Raw genomic sequence first — 13,872 nt, 5'->3', positions numbered from 1 at the left:
TGGAGAACAAGAGCTTCACACAACCTCCAGAGCACCACATCTCTTTCCATGCTGAAGTTTACAGAGCACAACCATCTGGTCAGCTTTCAGGCAAAGTGAGCCAATGCTCTCCTGCATGCCAACGAGCACCACTGATGAAAGGAGGCTCATCACAAACCTGTCTCAGTGATGTCTTACATTACGGTTCTCCTGTTCCACAGTTATTTCAAGTTTTACATTCTAACTTCTCCCTACTGACACAACCGGCACCACCATGCACTGTATAAATGCTTTTCTCATTTTCCTATCTCAAAGAAAGATCTGAAGACTCACGGCACTAAGCTGACAATTTTATACTGGCTTCAATTCTTTCTTCCACTTCACACAAGAATCTTCGTCACGTCAGCCAAAAGGTGGATGATGGAAGGAAATCTTCACATAAAAGCTCTAAGGATTGAAATTTAATGAACTCCGATATGCAAATCAATGCACCACGGCACATTTTAAGATTAAAACACTAGGATAACATTTATATTAAAAATAATTCACCTACAGATAGTACAGTCTAGTGTTTATTGTATGTTATGGAAGGTACACTTGAATTTCAAAATTTTAAAACATATAAAAAGTGGTTAAGGGCTAACATTTTATCAACAAGTGATAAATGTGTAAGAATGTTTATTATACAGCAGGGTACAATGGTAGTGTTAATGCCAACAGGGCACCACAGAAGTTAGTTTAAAAAAAAATTCCCACTATGCTTTATACAAACAACACCACTTGCTGTTGTTTAAGAGTACTGGGAAAGGATCGCTGTCTGGAGGATAACATTTTTAATGTTAGATAGTGTCATAGTACATAGATTGGTGAATGTTTCAAAATAAAACTAGAAATGCTGTAATTACTTCACAGAAATGCACATCCAATATTTGTTTTCAATAAGAACAATAGGTACAAGATTATAACTCTCCCTATATGAAATAATTTACACACAGATGAAAGCTACACTAAAATAATCACTAAATACATTTCTCTTCTGGGAAATAAACAAGCAATTTCTGTTCTGCGTGATCAATATCAAAAACATATAGCAGAAGTAGTATATTTCTTAACGTAACTGATGCTCTAAAATTAAAAAAAAAAAAAAGGAAGAAAGGAGAAAAAAAGATTTTCCATGAATGTGCAACCTAAAATCAACCAAGCCGATATTGTAGTACAACCATATTAAGAAACCACTGATCAGAAATACAACTTGATGGAAAAAGTTTATAATCCACAAAACTGTTCATCAGGCCATAAAGTAAAATAGCTCCACAGTTGACAGGTAAAACTGAGGCCACATAGACGCGTGCTATGTCTTATCTGCAGGAAGTAGATACTTAGGCAGAGGATGTGACACTTTGTTTGTAGACAGCATGGTACGCGTTTCTCAGCAAGACGTAAGGGAAACAAGACTCCAGGAGATCCATCGTCAGGAACGGGGACTCCTGCACAATCTGACAAAGAGCAGAAACGTGAGGTTGTGCACGACACCTTCTACCACTTGTTGCTCATACCCTGTCCCATGTAGCTATCTCTGCTCTGCACTACGCCGCCACCACCACTGCTTCTCATAGCACAAAGGATTGTCATGAGGTTAAGGAGACACAGGAAAGAAAAAAGTTGCTATAATTTCAGTGCCTCTCTAAACCAGTCATGTAACTTTCATACGTCTACGTATAACGTCATATAGCATTCCTTTCATTTTCAAAACAGACACTGCAGTAAAGGAAGAAAGTATGAACAACGATTATCTCCTCTCACATTCTGAACGGCACTTCTTTGATGTAAATTGTCTTAATATTGTACAACAAAGCAAACTGTCTGAACAAAACAGTACCACATACAATGGCAACAAATGACGATGTGCTGGGGGAATCAAAGAAATAAGTTACTGACATGAGAGTATGATTAAGAATGACATAAAAAGTTATTCACCCTGGCTGAGGAACTACATCACCAGAGGTGTGAACAACACGATGTCAATCCTATTCCTTAGCTTAGATGGTTACCAATAAACAGACAAAGCTTACCATGTCCAGTAGTAGGTAAACAGACTCCCTGTTCCTTGTAGTAGTTTTGTCCGTCTCCTGGCCGATCTTCAGTAGACTAGATGATGCAAGCTACATGAAAAGAATATTTCAAAGCGATAAAGAAATAAAGGCACAGATCAGCTTCTTCTCTTTCACTAAACACTTCTGAAGACATCAATTTCTGAACATTTCTGAAGACATCAACAGCCCACTCAGTAGCGACAGCATTGAACTCGCAACTACAAAGCAGCACTGATGGTTGCTAGCTGGGCTTTGCTCTCAGGGAGACATTTTTGTTTACATCTAGCAGTTTTTAATAAGCAGTACGTGCTATTTTAGTCAGAAAGCCGTTTCATTTATTGTGAAGAACTTCTGCTCATCAAAGGTAAGTAGACTGTAAGTTGACACTAAGTTGACAAGTCTACTAAAGTCCACGAGAGCTCCCTTGGGATCAAGATCTCACTGCCAATATGCATATAAACTTACTGCATTACAATTTACAGTTTTCACCCATTGATATTTTACCCATTTTGCTGTACAAGAAAATGGCTTCCAAAACTATATATTTAGTTTAAGAAATGTCATCCTAACTGCGAATTTATTATATCAGACTATAAGCAACCTTCCATTACTAGTTTTAAAAGATAGCCTAAAAAATAAATATCCCTGAAACTTACAGGTATACACAGGTACACATGATGACAGAGCACAATAAAATACTTGATGTGCAGATGAGTGTGTAGCCCGTGTTTTCATACCTTACAGAAATACAAAAAATCCAAACCAAGAGCAACCCCAACAAGACGACCCACCTCTTTCCAGCTGTCAGGTGTACAAACGATTGTGCACTCCCATCGAGGAACAGCAGTATAATTAAGTGACATTTACCACAAAGGGATTTTAATTTAAAACACTAACTTTAAAAAGTATCTCAATGTTCCTCTTGAAACAATTTCTGCAAATTAATTTGTAATGTAAAGTGAACGTGCACACTTGAAAAGAATGTTCACACATACTCATCAGTATTAAATAACCCGGTGAGTTTTTTCCGTCTTTAACTATGACAGGAAAGCAGATCATCTCTAGCAGCGTATTTTCTCCTCACGAGATGCTTTCCTTCAGACTGACAGTAAGTGACAAATAAAAGGTGCCATAAAAGATAGATTAGCAAAACATCTGAACCATCAAGTCACAGTTTGCACAGTAAAAGCAGTGGTCTGAAATCAGTTCATAAACACTGCAAAAATGCAAACCTCATACCACAAGTGTTTTTGTCACATGAAACTAAACTGGTTTCCTTCACTTGTCAAACGTACGCAACTTGACGCAACCATCTCTCTTTCATCTCTTACAGCCAGCAGTTGCATTAGACAAGGTCAACGGCTAAAGGCTTTCTCAGTTTAACAAAAAGCAATGAGCTTCCAGAAGAGAAAGAGCCTCTAAGGATGAGAAAAAAACCACAATGATTGCTTCTGTGGACTTATCCTCACAGAAACTGACCATTACCCAACCCTTCTAACTGAGGAAGGTAAGAAGCTGGGCGTGCGTGTTTTTTCATTTCACAGATAAGCATGAAAAAGGAAGAATCACTCAAATTAGTATCCTTTTAAGGAAAAAAAATGAAGTCATTTTAACCTTTAGTTTCCCTTTAAGTAGTCGGAAATCAAGAACCATTAAAAAAAAAAAAAAATGAACTCTATTTCTACTTCAGAAGCATGCCAAAAAGAATTTAAAACACATCTTCAGGACCTAAAGGCTTCTGACTTCTTTTGAAGCATCAGTGGGGATTCCAGCAACTTTGATCTTCGGTCTACTCTAACGCTTAAAAACATCTCTCCCCAAATACCCTTGCATTGTGCAGCTGACAGCTCCTATGCAAGGAGAGCAGGCACATCAAAAGAGCCATTCACTCAAAGCGCCATTCCTACGGTACCTTTCCTGAAAAGGTAAAATCATTTAAGAGTCCAGTACGTCAAGGGAAAAGTTTGCAGACAGAGTTATGACTTCATGTGCATTACGTGTCTTTTTCCAGTCACAGACTGTACAAGAGTTTTTTCCGTACAAGAGATGATAGGTGCTAAAATTCTACTTAATACACAGAGGATTATATTGCAATAAGCTAGTTTTAGAAATTAAATCATACATACAGCCAAAAATTCTTTTAGGCGGTCTTCGATGCTTCCCTTGTGGATGGTAAATAAAGCTGCAGCAATCTGGTTGATAGCTTTTGCCAAGCAATGAATGTTGTTGCAATGCCCTGAACAAAAACATACACAAATTACCTCAGCGCTGTGATTGAAAATGATAGTGTTTTGGAAAACATTATCAAAGAGTAAGTATGCTCATCACAACCAAAGAGCAAGCTTCAGCATCTGAAACAACAGCAGCAAAGCGCTCTTTCACACCAACTTGGTATCATCAGAGCAACCAGAACTACAGATCTCCCTCCAAACGCTGTGCTCTACTATAAAATCTGATGGTATCACCACTTGACAAAATGGTCTGTATAAGAAAAGACTTGATCAGCCTGACTGTTTTCCTCCTCTTTTTGTACATGAACAGATCAGCAGGCTTGGATGGTATCTGTAGGACCAAGAGATCTGTAGGACCTCAAGAACACAAGTAGTGAATTTCTGATGGCTGTAACTGTCTTGCCAAGATTTACCTAGGCTTCAGGGGGCTGGAAGGTGATTGGATGACACCAGTTTTCAAGAAGGCTATAGATGAAAAACAGGAACTGCTCATCAGCAAGCCTGCTATTTCTTTGGGCAACTTAGTCCAGGCCAGCATATTAGAACAAAATGAATAGAGACCTAAATAAATACCTTGGGAAACTGCTAACCCATGATAAGGAAGGGGTCTTTGAAGGAGTTACCAAGTATGGATGCTTGCAAACAATGCTGACAGGTTACACCCATTTTCCAACCACTGCTGATAACTGAGCTCGTTTTATTTTTTTTTCCTTACAAGATGACATCTGAGCAGTGAGGTCAGCTCAACTCCATCACTTCGTGCGAGAATAAATTACTTCTTCCACACACATATCGCTGTATTCATTTACCATGGTTTTCACTTGGCACTTGATGTGCAGCCTACTCAGTGTCACAGTATCTATCTGCAGCTCTTCATGCCACCAGAAATTCACTGAATTTGAAATCTGCTACCTGGTCCTTCACCACTTTTCCAGAAGCCTATGAACATGCTCATCAGTAGGTCATAGAATCATAAATCTCCACCAGCAGGTCCTCACCCCAGCCAGTCATGAGCTACTGCTGCTGTTGTTTTTTTTATTATTATTAAAAACTGCTGCATAAATATGCTAATCCAAAAGGAAATAAATAGATAGCTGCTTCCTGTCAGCATCAGTCAAGAATGTCTGCTCTGCTCAGTGCTGCCCATTTCAATTTATGCTTGTTTCTCAAATGACTTGATTTCTCTGTCAAAGTCTCAGCAAGGGGAATTCAACCAAGAAGCTGCAGCCTTCCAACACGTGGCAGGTTTCACGCTTTCAGGACAGGCCTGGTCTCTGTAGCCTGCTTTTCTAGTCTAGTCTCTAGACACAAACTAGCGCTCTGTTCTGGAATTTGGGACAAATTTCTTGCCAGATTAGAAAGCTGAAACTCCTTCAAAACTGTGACCTGTTGATGGTAAAATTCAGGGTTTAGCCAGGGAATTTACTTCATAAAAAGCAGCATTTATTAAGTTCTCATTCTGGAAATAGCATCTATATCGAGTGTCTCAAGTCAGATGTTCTACAGTAAAGGGCAGAACAGAGGAAAGTAATACACAGCTAAAGCAGAACCAACAAGGTCTATTCTGTTTGTTATTTTTGTACAGTGAACTTATTTTATATATTCCTTTTGCCAGACTATTTTCCTCTTATTTAAAGGGAGTCCACACAGTAAAGAATCACGTAATACAGAGACCGCATCTCATAACATCAGTAGCAACTCCTAATACAGGCTTATTTGAGTTCTAGATGCAATTCCTCTCCAGTCACAGTTTTATGAGATTTTATTAACTTAAGAAACCACTTATGAAAGAGGCTTTGCCTGACTTCAGGTTAAGAGTTACTGAATTAAATGATAGAAACTGGAATATGTTGGCTGCATCACATAAAACAGACAGAAGATAATCCTCGTCTCTTGTTTCAGACTGCCAGCAGCCTAAGGACAGAGACGAACCTTGGAAGAGAGGAGAGCTTGGGGGAAGCAAACTGCACGAGCTCCAACCTGCTACCGAAAATCTGGGAGCAGCAACATCTCCCTTGCCTGACTCCGGCTCATAGGAAGAAGTTTCCAGAAGGGTAGGTGCATCTCATAGACATGCCTTATTAATTAATATAGTCACCATTGAAAACCTGTGCTACAGTCCCTGTGGCAAGTAGTGTACATTTTGAGATTGCAGCAGGTAGGAGGCTACTGAAGGACAAAAATGCTGTCAGAAAGTGCTTCCAGTTTATCTCTTCTTATGAAACTACAAAAATAAATACTTAAGAGAAGTGGCCTTGAACACATACAAGCAAGTTCACTTGGATGACATCAGAGACCCAGCCTAACTGCCCTCCCACAAACAAGTGCCTCTGCCTGCCCCCACCAATCATTTCATAGTCCTTCATACTCTTCAACATATTCTGAGTTTCTCATTCAGCCATCATGGCTGAAAAAACAGAGCGGTAGAAACAGAGCGCAGATAACACAGAACAACCCTGTGGGATACAAACTGTTCTCACTGTTCATCAGAACAAGCTGTTAGCCTCAAATACTTGACCTTTCAAATCAGTGTTCAAGTTCTACTCATTACATCAGAGATTTACCCAACGTTTTCACAACAGGCAAAGAGCTACACAATCTGTTTAAAACTACAGTTAACAAACCCCCATCTTCTAAAATTGAACATGTTTGAGTTATCCTTCTTGATAGGGAAACAGGTAAGTACAAAATTATTAACCTCATTTAAAACAGCAATCTTGGAAAGGGAAGATCTTTGGAAAAAGAAAAAGGGATTTGCATACCACACACTCACTAAGTGACACAGACTATCAGAATTTTTGGTCTTTTCTTGGTACTGTAAAGGTTCAAAAGTCACGTTAGACACTGTTACATCATGCAAGTTACATCTGACCTGATTAAAAACAAAGCAACTTAGAAAATAGAAAAATAATCTCTCTCTGTAGCTGGTAAATGCATGCAGAATAAACAGTCCTTTATGCAAGCTATACAACATAATGGAAATAGCTTGAACAGCTGAAAGGTGACTCTTGTGTGTATTGGAACAGTTTTCTCAGTCATTCTTTTTCAACTTCATTTTGTCTGAAAGAACCTTTTTTTTTTTGGCGGATTACAAGCAAAGAATTTCCTTGAGGCAAAGTACTCTCTCTAAGCTGAGCTATTCTGTAGGTTACAGTTCTGTTCACAGCTCATACCTTCCGGATTCCATCTTCAAAAGTTTACGGTAAGATGAATAGCACGTTAAGAACAGAAAAGCTACTATGTATGAGCAGCACAAAGGCCAATAAAGTCATTACTAAAACATCTATACACTGTGCCCTAATTAACACAGAATATGCTCTCCACCAATTTCACACACTAGTACGAGACTGCCCCCTCCAGCAAATGAACTGCTCTCCAAGTCTCAAGCAAAAGATTCCTCCATTGGAGGAATGTCAGGGGAGTTAAGTAAACGCTTTACAAAGTAATTCTCAGAAAACCTTTTCTTGATCTTTACTGGATTTCCAACTTTTGTTCACTAAGAAACAGCAGTTTCTTATTCACAGCAGAACTATTAAAAACACTCCCAGGGCTGTTACAAAGTAAGCATTCAGGACAAACGTTTTGCTGACGTTTACCTTCAATGGCAGGGCTATACTGAGACATCACATTACTAGCCAAAGTCGGCAAGGAGACTGCCACGAAGACCATGAGAAGGCAAGCAATTTTGTATTCTTCTTCCGGACTAATGTTTTCTGAAAACAAAAATAAGCCTTTTAGTAACAGATCACAGCCAATCATGAAAACATGCAGAAATTCCCCGCCCTGTTCACAAAGCTTCAACACTTCATAGCTGCACCTCAACAGGAACTATTGAAAATGCCATCACAGATACTGGCTGTCTTTCTAATCAACAACTATGTGTATCAACACAAGTACGTATAAACAAATCCACATTTGTATTTTATGAATACAAATATATTGTACTTGATGCATCTAAGCTTTAATACTGAACTGCCTCTTGAAACTATATTTTCTCCTGCCAAATAGCTAGTATTAAAGCAAGAAAAAAGGAACAGGTTAACATCTACAACAGTTACAGTCTGATAATAACTTCAACTATCTGTTACACACGGGTAAAAAAAGGCATAAAATGCTCAGTAAGGAATCACAGAACAGCTTAGGTTTGAAGGGACCTCAAGGATCATCAAGTTCCAACCCCCCACCCCAGGCAAGGCTGCCAACCACTAGATCCTGTACTACATTAGGTTGCCAGGCCCCCATCCAACCTGGTCTTGAACACTTCCAGGGACAGGAAGACTTAAGATTGTCAGAAAGCCCTTAAGAAACTTAATTCATACCTTCCCAACTGCCAGGGTAAACAAAACTGAAAAGCTTCAGCAGTGGTGCATTAAAGTGCCACGAAGTGCTACACACGTGAGGGCTTCACTATGTTTGGTCTCTATGTTTCCCCTTGTAAAGGGCATGTTAGCATCTGTACTACAAATCAGTAACAGCGCTGTGAAATTCATCAAATGCGTTCAGCTGGCATTTCAGCTTCTACTGTCTGAATTGATTACACAGATTTGTTACAGATCTGTGCAACAGAACTGATCCCATCTACAGCTGTTCACAACTATTTCCAATGTCCTTAAAGTACAGCAGTTTTTAACCATCAGCCATTAGACTGCCTCAGCATCTACCCATTATTCTTTCCCAAGTCAAGAGAACAATTTTTACGCACTTGAAAAGATTCTCAAGATGCTCATCAGTGTATTCTGGGCAGTCTGCACAAAGCATTTGCATTCTTCAGGCAATTTATGAAGTTCAAAGAAATACAAAGGATCCAAGATATGTAAGCCTTCCACCAGCACTTAAAATGTTCCCATGCCTTGGGGGGACTTAGTTATTTGCAAACCATTCTTTTCCATTACATTTTTAAAATAGTAAATTCTTGCCTGATTTTTGGGAGGACAGTGCTACAACCAGGGCAGGATCAATCTCACAAGGCAATCCAGCAGCTGACGACAGTTCATATACATTCATTGCCACCTGAGGATCAGAAGAAAGGCAATTACAAGGGAACTGAATGCTTTTGTGTAAACTTGATGAAGCACAGTTATGCTGACAAGTTTAAAATGTTTATATTAGTTTGAGTCATTAAGGGAGACTTTGGAGATTTGGCTGAAACTAGATAAAGAACGTCTAGATTTTACTCTTTTTTTCTCCACCTCTGACTTGCTCTGAGCAGAGCGGTCAGTACTTCGCGCGCTCAGTTATCGTTTCTTTCTCTCAAGCCAAACAAAGCTTGTATAATTTTCTAGGTGACCTCCAAAGCAAACATCCTGACTTCCAATTTGCCATTTCTGCTTCTTCATTCTGTTCAAAAAGAAAAACCTAACACACGGTCTCCAACAGAGACAACCAGCATCCACAGATACTGCACTTCTAGACAAAAGCCACCAGTCACAAGCTAACGAAGTAGCAGAGAAAGGCAAGCATCTTCCAACATACAAGTTTGATACAGAACCAGTGTCCAGTGATTTCAGATGCCAAGAACTACACTGTAAGTGATCCCAACGCTAGGAGGAGCTAAGAATGCCTTTCAATCTAGTCCATTTTCAAGCCTGGCTCAGGCTACATTTCATACTGTTGCCTATGTAATCCTGTATTCCTCTCTTCCCCTAATTCACACGTGGAATTAAACACTTGAAGGTGTAATTCAAATGAATCTCTCCAAAGGGAGGCTTGTCCCAAAGGAGCCTGTGGAAATGCTGCTGATGTGCCTTGTACACAACAACTGCTCTCTCAAACTCCAACCGAGTTGGCCGGCTGCAGAAGGTGGTACTGTGCTTACCACCTTACTTAGGGGGTCCAGCTCAGCTCCCTGAAGGCAAACCCCGATACAGGAAGGACACGACTTGGTCTGCACGGTGCTTTGCTCTCAGCAGACGCACGACAGCTTGAGTACAGAGCTGCATTCAGGGAATTACAGAGATGGGAGCTGGTTCACAACAAAACAGCCTGCTATTAACACAGGATCAAGTGTAAGCCTGACTCTAATAGCAGATACTGCAATACCTTGACACTAAAAATAAAGGCAAAACAAATAATCATTCTCTTCATTCTATCACTCTTCCCAAATTTTAAGTTTTAAATCATATTTCACATCAAGTATACGTTTTATTAACAAATTAAAGCTCTTTCCTACAGCAAATTCAATATACAGAATGTTACTGTATCTTAGAATATGCAATTTTCTCACCTATTGTACAGAGACTCGGAAATTCGGTACACGACAAGACTGGGGAGAAAGTTCAAGCAAGGAACTGCTGACTGTCTACAGGGCTTAATTGTTAGCAGGCTCCTAGCTCTGGCCACATCAACAAGCTGTTTTCAAGACAAAGCTCTGGCAAAGTTCTGGGGTAGTACGTGCCAGAGTTCCCAGTATTCCCAGAAGGCACTACAGCAAGGACTACACAGGTTTGGCTCCTTCTGCACTCGCAGTCCTCCAACATCACCCTCGCAAACTCGTGCTGACTTCTTAAACAAGACTAGACATCAGCAGCCCACACCACCAAGACGCAACATCTCAGCTTGACACCGAGCAAACAGCAGCACAGACTGCACCACAGCCCTTGTGTTATTTCACACGCTTGGAGCTAGAAGAAAGGTACACAAAATAGGTACCTCATGAGAACCACGAGGGAAGTATAGAGGGCACCGGAAAAGGCCAGCAGCCAAACAGTACATAAAGCAGGGGCAACAAGCTGGTGCTATGTGGTGTACGACCTGGCAAACGGTCCTCAGTATGGTTTCATTTAGTAGAAGACAGCTCTTCTGCCACTCTATTATTCCAGTGACTGCAAATTACTGCAGGGACTTTAAAAACAGAAGCAGCAAACACTGTGCTTTGTCATGTCTACTGACACAAATGGGTTAGTGATATCCCTATGGATCCATTTAGATGTTCAAGATGATCTAAAATAATCAGCTTTAAAAAGCCAATGGTAAAAGACTGTCCTCAAGGATTTGTTACTGTTGCAGCCTTTATTCCATCCAATTTCTCAGCAGTGCTTTGACAGCAGAGGTCATAAGCTGCCTAACTGAAAAGATCAGGCACAAGCCAGCAGGGCTGACTCCTCATCTTTTCCACAAGCTGATTCTTCAAACTCAATAATGGAACATGACTCGGTGATCAACCATTTTCCTTGCACCCACAGGTGAGAATTTCTCTCTAGAAAGGTAAAAGGCTTTTCTTGCTAAGAGCTAAGGCAACTCGCATCATTTTAACATAATAATTGTAAGCCAACATCCTCGAAATCTATTTTCCACAGGATTTCTGTGGTGGAACAAATTTCAGAGTTTCCTGGACCTCAAACACTTACAGACAGTTTATCAGCATCAGAAGTTTCAGAAGGCACGTGCGATTTCAGTATGTGCATTTGTCACACAACCTCAGTTTCAGACAGACTGCTAAACTGTGTTTTCTGAACTGGTGATGTTTGCCTTAGAGGCAAACTTCTGACTGTTCTGTAATATACTTCTTAAAAAGGAGAAGGATTTTTTAAATTATTTTTCCATCAAACATGTAAGCTTTTTTGCAGCAAGAATCAACGGCAAAATACAGCCTTTAAGTTCAGGAACAACAACATATTGCAGCCCTCCAAAACCCAAGCAGCACAAGAGCAGCTTTCAAAAAGTTATTTCCACATGTGTGAATGAAGAGCTGTGCAACATACAGGCACCATACATTTTCTGTACCAGCACAGTACTATTAAGGAACCTGCAAGCCTTCAGAGGCTCCAAGCTAGAACAAATGATTAAAAAAAAAATAAACATTCAGGTAGCAGCTACTGTGCATCTGGGGCCAGAAGCCATGTGATGCACTGACAAGGGGTTCCGAATGAAAATACACTACCATCCAGAAGTGAGGCTTCTAACTCATGGCACCAATTCTCAGACACGTCTAAAATGAGGTGTGGAAGAACCTTCTACTCAGGACAAAAATCAGGCTTGTAGACATCACAAGCACACGATCTTTTAAACACTCAGTTACACAAGTTGCAACTGCACATACTATGAAGCAAAGCAGCACTCTTCCCTTTACTGCTTAGTCATATTTTAGCACTTGATGAACCTCTTTCTTTATTTCTCGCCATGAAAGTTCTCAGATGTAAAAACAGGTAGGAAGAGACTCGTGCACTTCCATCAGTCTCTTTTCCCCCAGAGCATAACAAGGCTGCAGAAGGGTAATTACTCAGCTCTTTGGAAAAAAACACTGCTCTTGGGTTTCAACATTTTTCATAAGAATGAAAGTCTTGCCCCTTGCATATTTTCAGTAAGCTCCAAAAATGACTCTATTACCCTTCAGGCCTCACATTACCTTCATGTCAGTCTCTCTTGGAATGTGATCTTTGAAGTCCTCAATGGAACTTACAAGGAAAGGAATGTGGTAGGATAAGACCTAAGAGACACAAACACAAAATGAGGACAAAACACTCCTGAAGCTCACCGTCAGTTAGACAACACCATTATTTTACTGCATTTAATTTTTCTTGAATGACTCATTTTACGTATATTAATTACTTTATGGACTTCAGAACTAAAGCCCAATAAAATCGAGCTGTCAGTTAAGAAACTGAAAGCAGGCTTGAAAACATGCTAAGAGCACCAGGAAACATGCAACTACAAACGGATGGCTTTAGTGCAATATTTCTCTAAGCAGCACTCAAGTACTTCTTCCCTAGAACCTGCAATTCAAGGTTCAGTTATAATTATTTTCACCACATGTAAACCTTTTCAAAACTCTGTCTGAATTCCTTCTTATTCTATTCAATTTAATAAAGGCTATTGAGAAAACATTCAGTTATTTCTTACATCTCTAAGTGCCTCCTGTGCCAGAGACCGGAAAGACAAGATGACGCCGATAATTGTCATTCTCTTCAAAACACTGTCAACAGCTGAAGAGGAACGAGAACAACAGTAAACAAAAACCTACTCAAGTTTACAAGCTCAATTCAATAAGAAATATGAAATAAAAAAATAAAACGAACAAGAAAGAAAAATCAAAATGCTGCAAGTAGCACGATATTGAAACATCGGCATTTCAGAGCCAAAATAAACAAGAGCTTAAGCAGGTTTTTTTATCTGATTTGATGATGAGATTTCCTGAAGACATCCCCTGTAAGCCATTCCACAAATGAAGTCTGTTACACACAGATAGTGGTATTCAATGCTAACACTGGAGCTGTGTTTTCTTGAGGCCAAAACATATCACTGTAACAATTAACTGTAAAAAATAACTGCTAATTACATTGTAGAAATCCTTTCAAATAACATAACAACGCTAAGGCATCAGAAAGATACCTATCAAGAAAATAGTGCTTCCTATTTACATCTGTACGTTCACTCCGAGTATTTTTGTCACAGATGGACGTTATCAGCCCTGATGAAAAAACATTGCTACAAGCTCATCACATAGCACCTATGCTGAGATCCCATTTTGTCTGTGGCAGAGAGGGACCAGAGTACTTTGAAAAGGTCCATCAGCTTATGAGTTCACACATGGAAAAAGGAGCAATCATTTCACATCCAGAAAAAGTAGCATA

The 13,872-nt window shown here is 39.7% G+C and overlaps 1 protein-coding gene across 4 annotated transcripts in view; it reads right to left on the bottom strand.

The window, feature by feature from the left end:
• Positions 1–538: 538 nt before the first annotated feature.
• NCKAP1 (NCK associated protein 1) overlaps positions 539–13,872 on the bottom strand; it is a 54,334-nt gene continuing 41,000 nt past the window's right edge. For all 4 annotated transcript variants that reach the window (XM_042874816.1, XM_042874817.1, XM_042874818.1 and 1 more), the window contains exons 25-31: positions 13,142–13,224; positions 12,648–12,728; positions 9,220–9,313; positions 7,900–8,016; positions 4,199–4,308; positions 2,052–2,141; positions 539–1,475 (exon numbers count right to left, since the gene is read on the bottom strand). In XM_042874816.1, the coding sequence (XP_042730750.1) occupies positions 1,359–1,475; positions 2,052–2,141; positions 4,199–4,308; positions 7,900–8,016; positions 9,220–9,313; positions 12,648–12,728; positions 13,142–13,224 (692 nt within the window). In that variant the 3' untranslated portion in view covers positions 539–1,358. The remainder of the gene's footprint in view (positions 1,476–2,051; positions 2,142–4,198; positions 4,309–7,899; positions 8,017–9,219; positions 9,314–12,647; positions 12,729–13,141; positions 13,225–13,872) is intronic.

Source organism: Lagopus leucura, unplaced genomic scaffold (assembly GCF_019238085.1).
Source record: "Lagopus leucura isolate 7727_CA_CO unplaced genomic scaffold, USGS_WTPT01 Super-Scaffold_100012, whole genome shotgun sequence".
NCBI lineage: Eukaryota > Metazoa > Chordata > Aves > Galliformes > Phasianidae > Lagopus > Lagopus leucura.
This window is presented reverse-complemented; position numbering and strand designations above follow the sequence as displayed.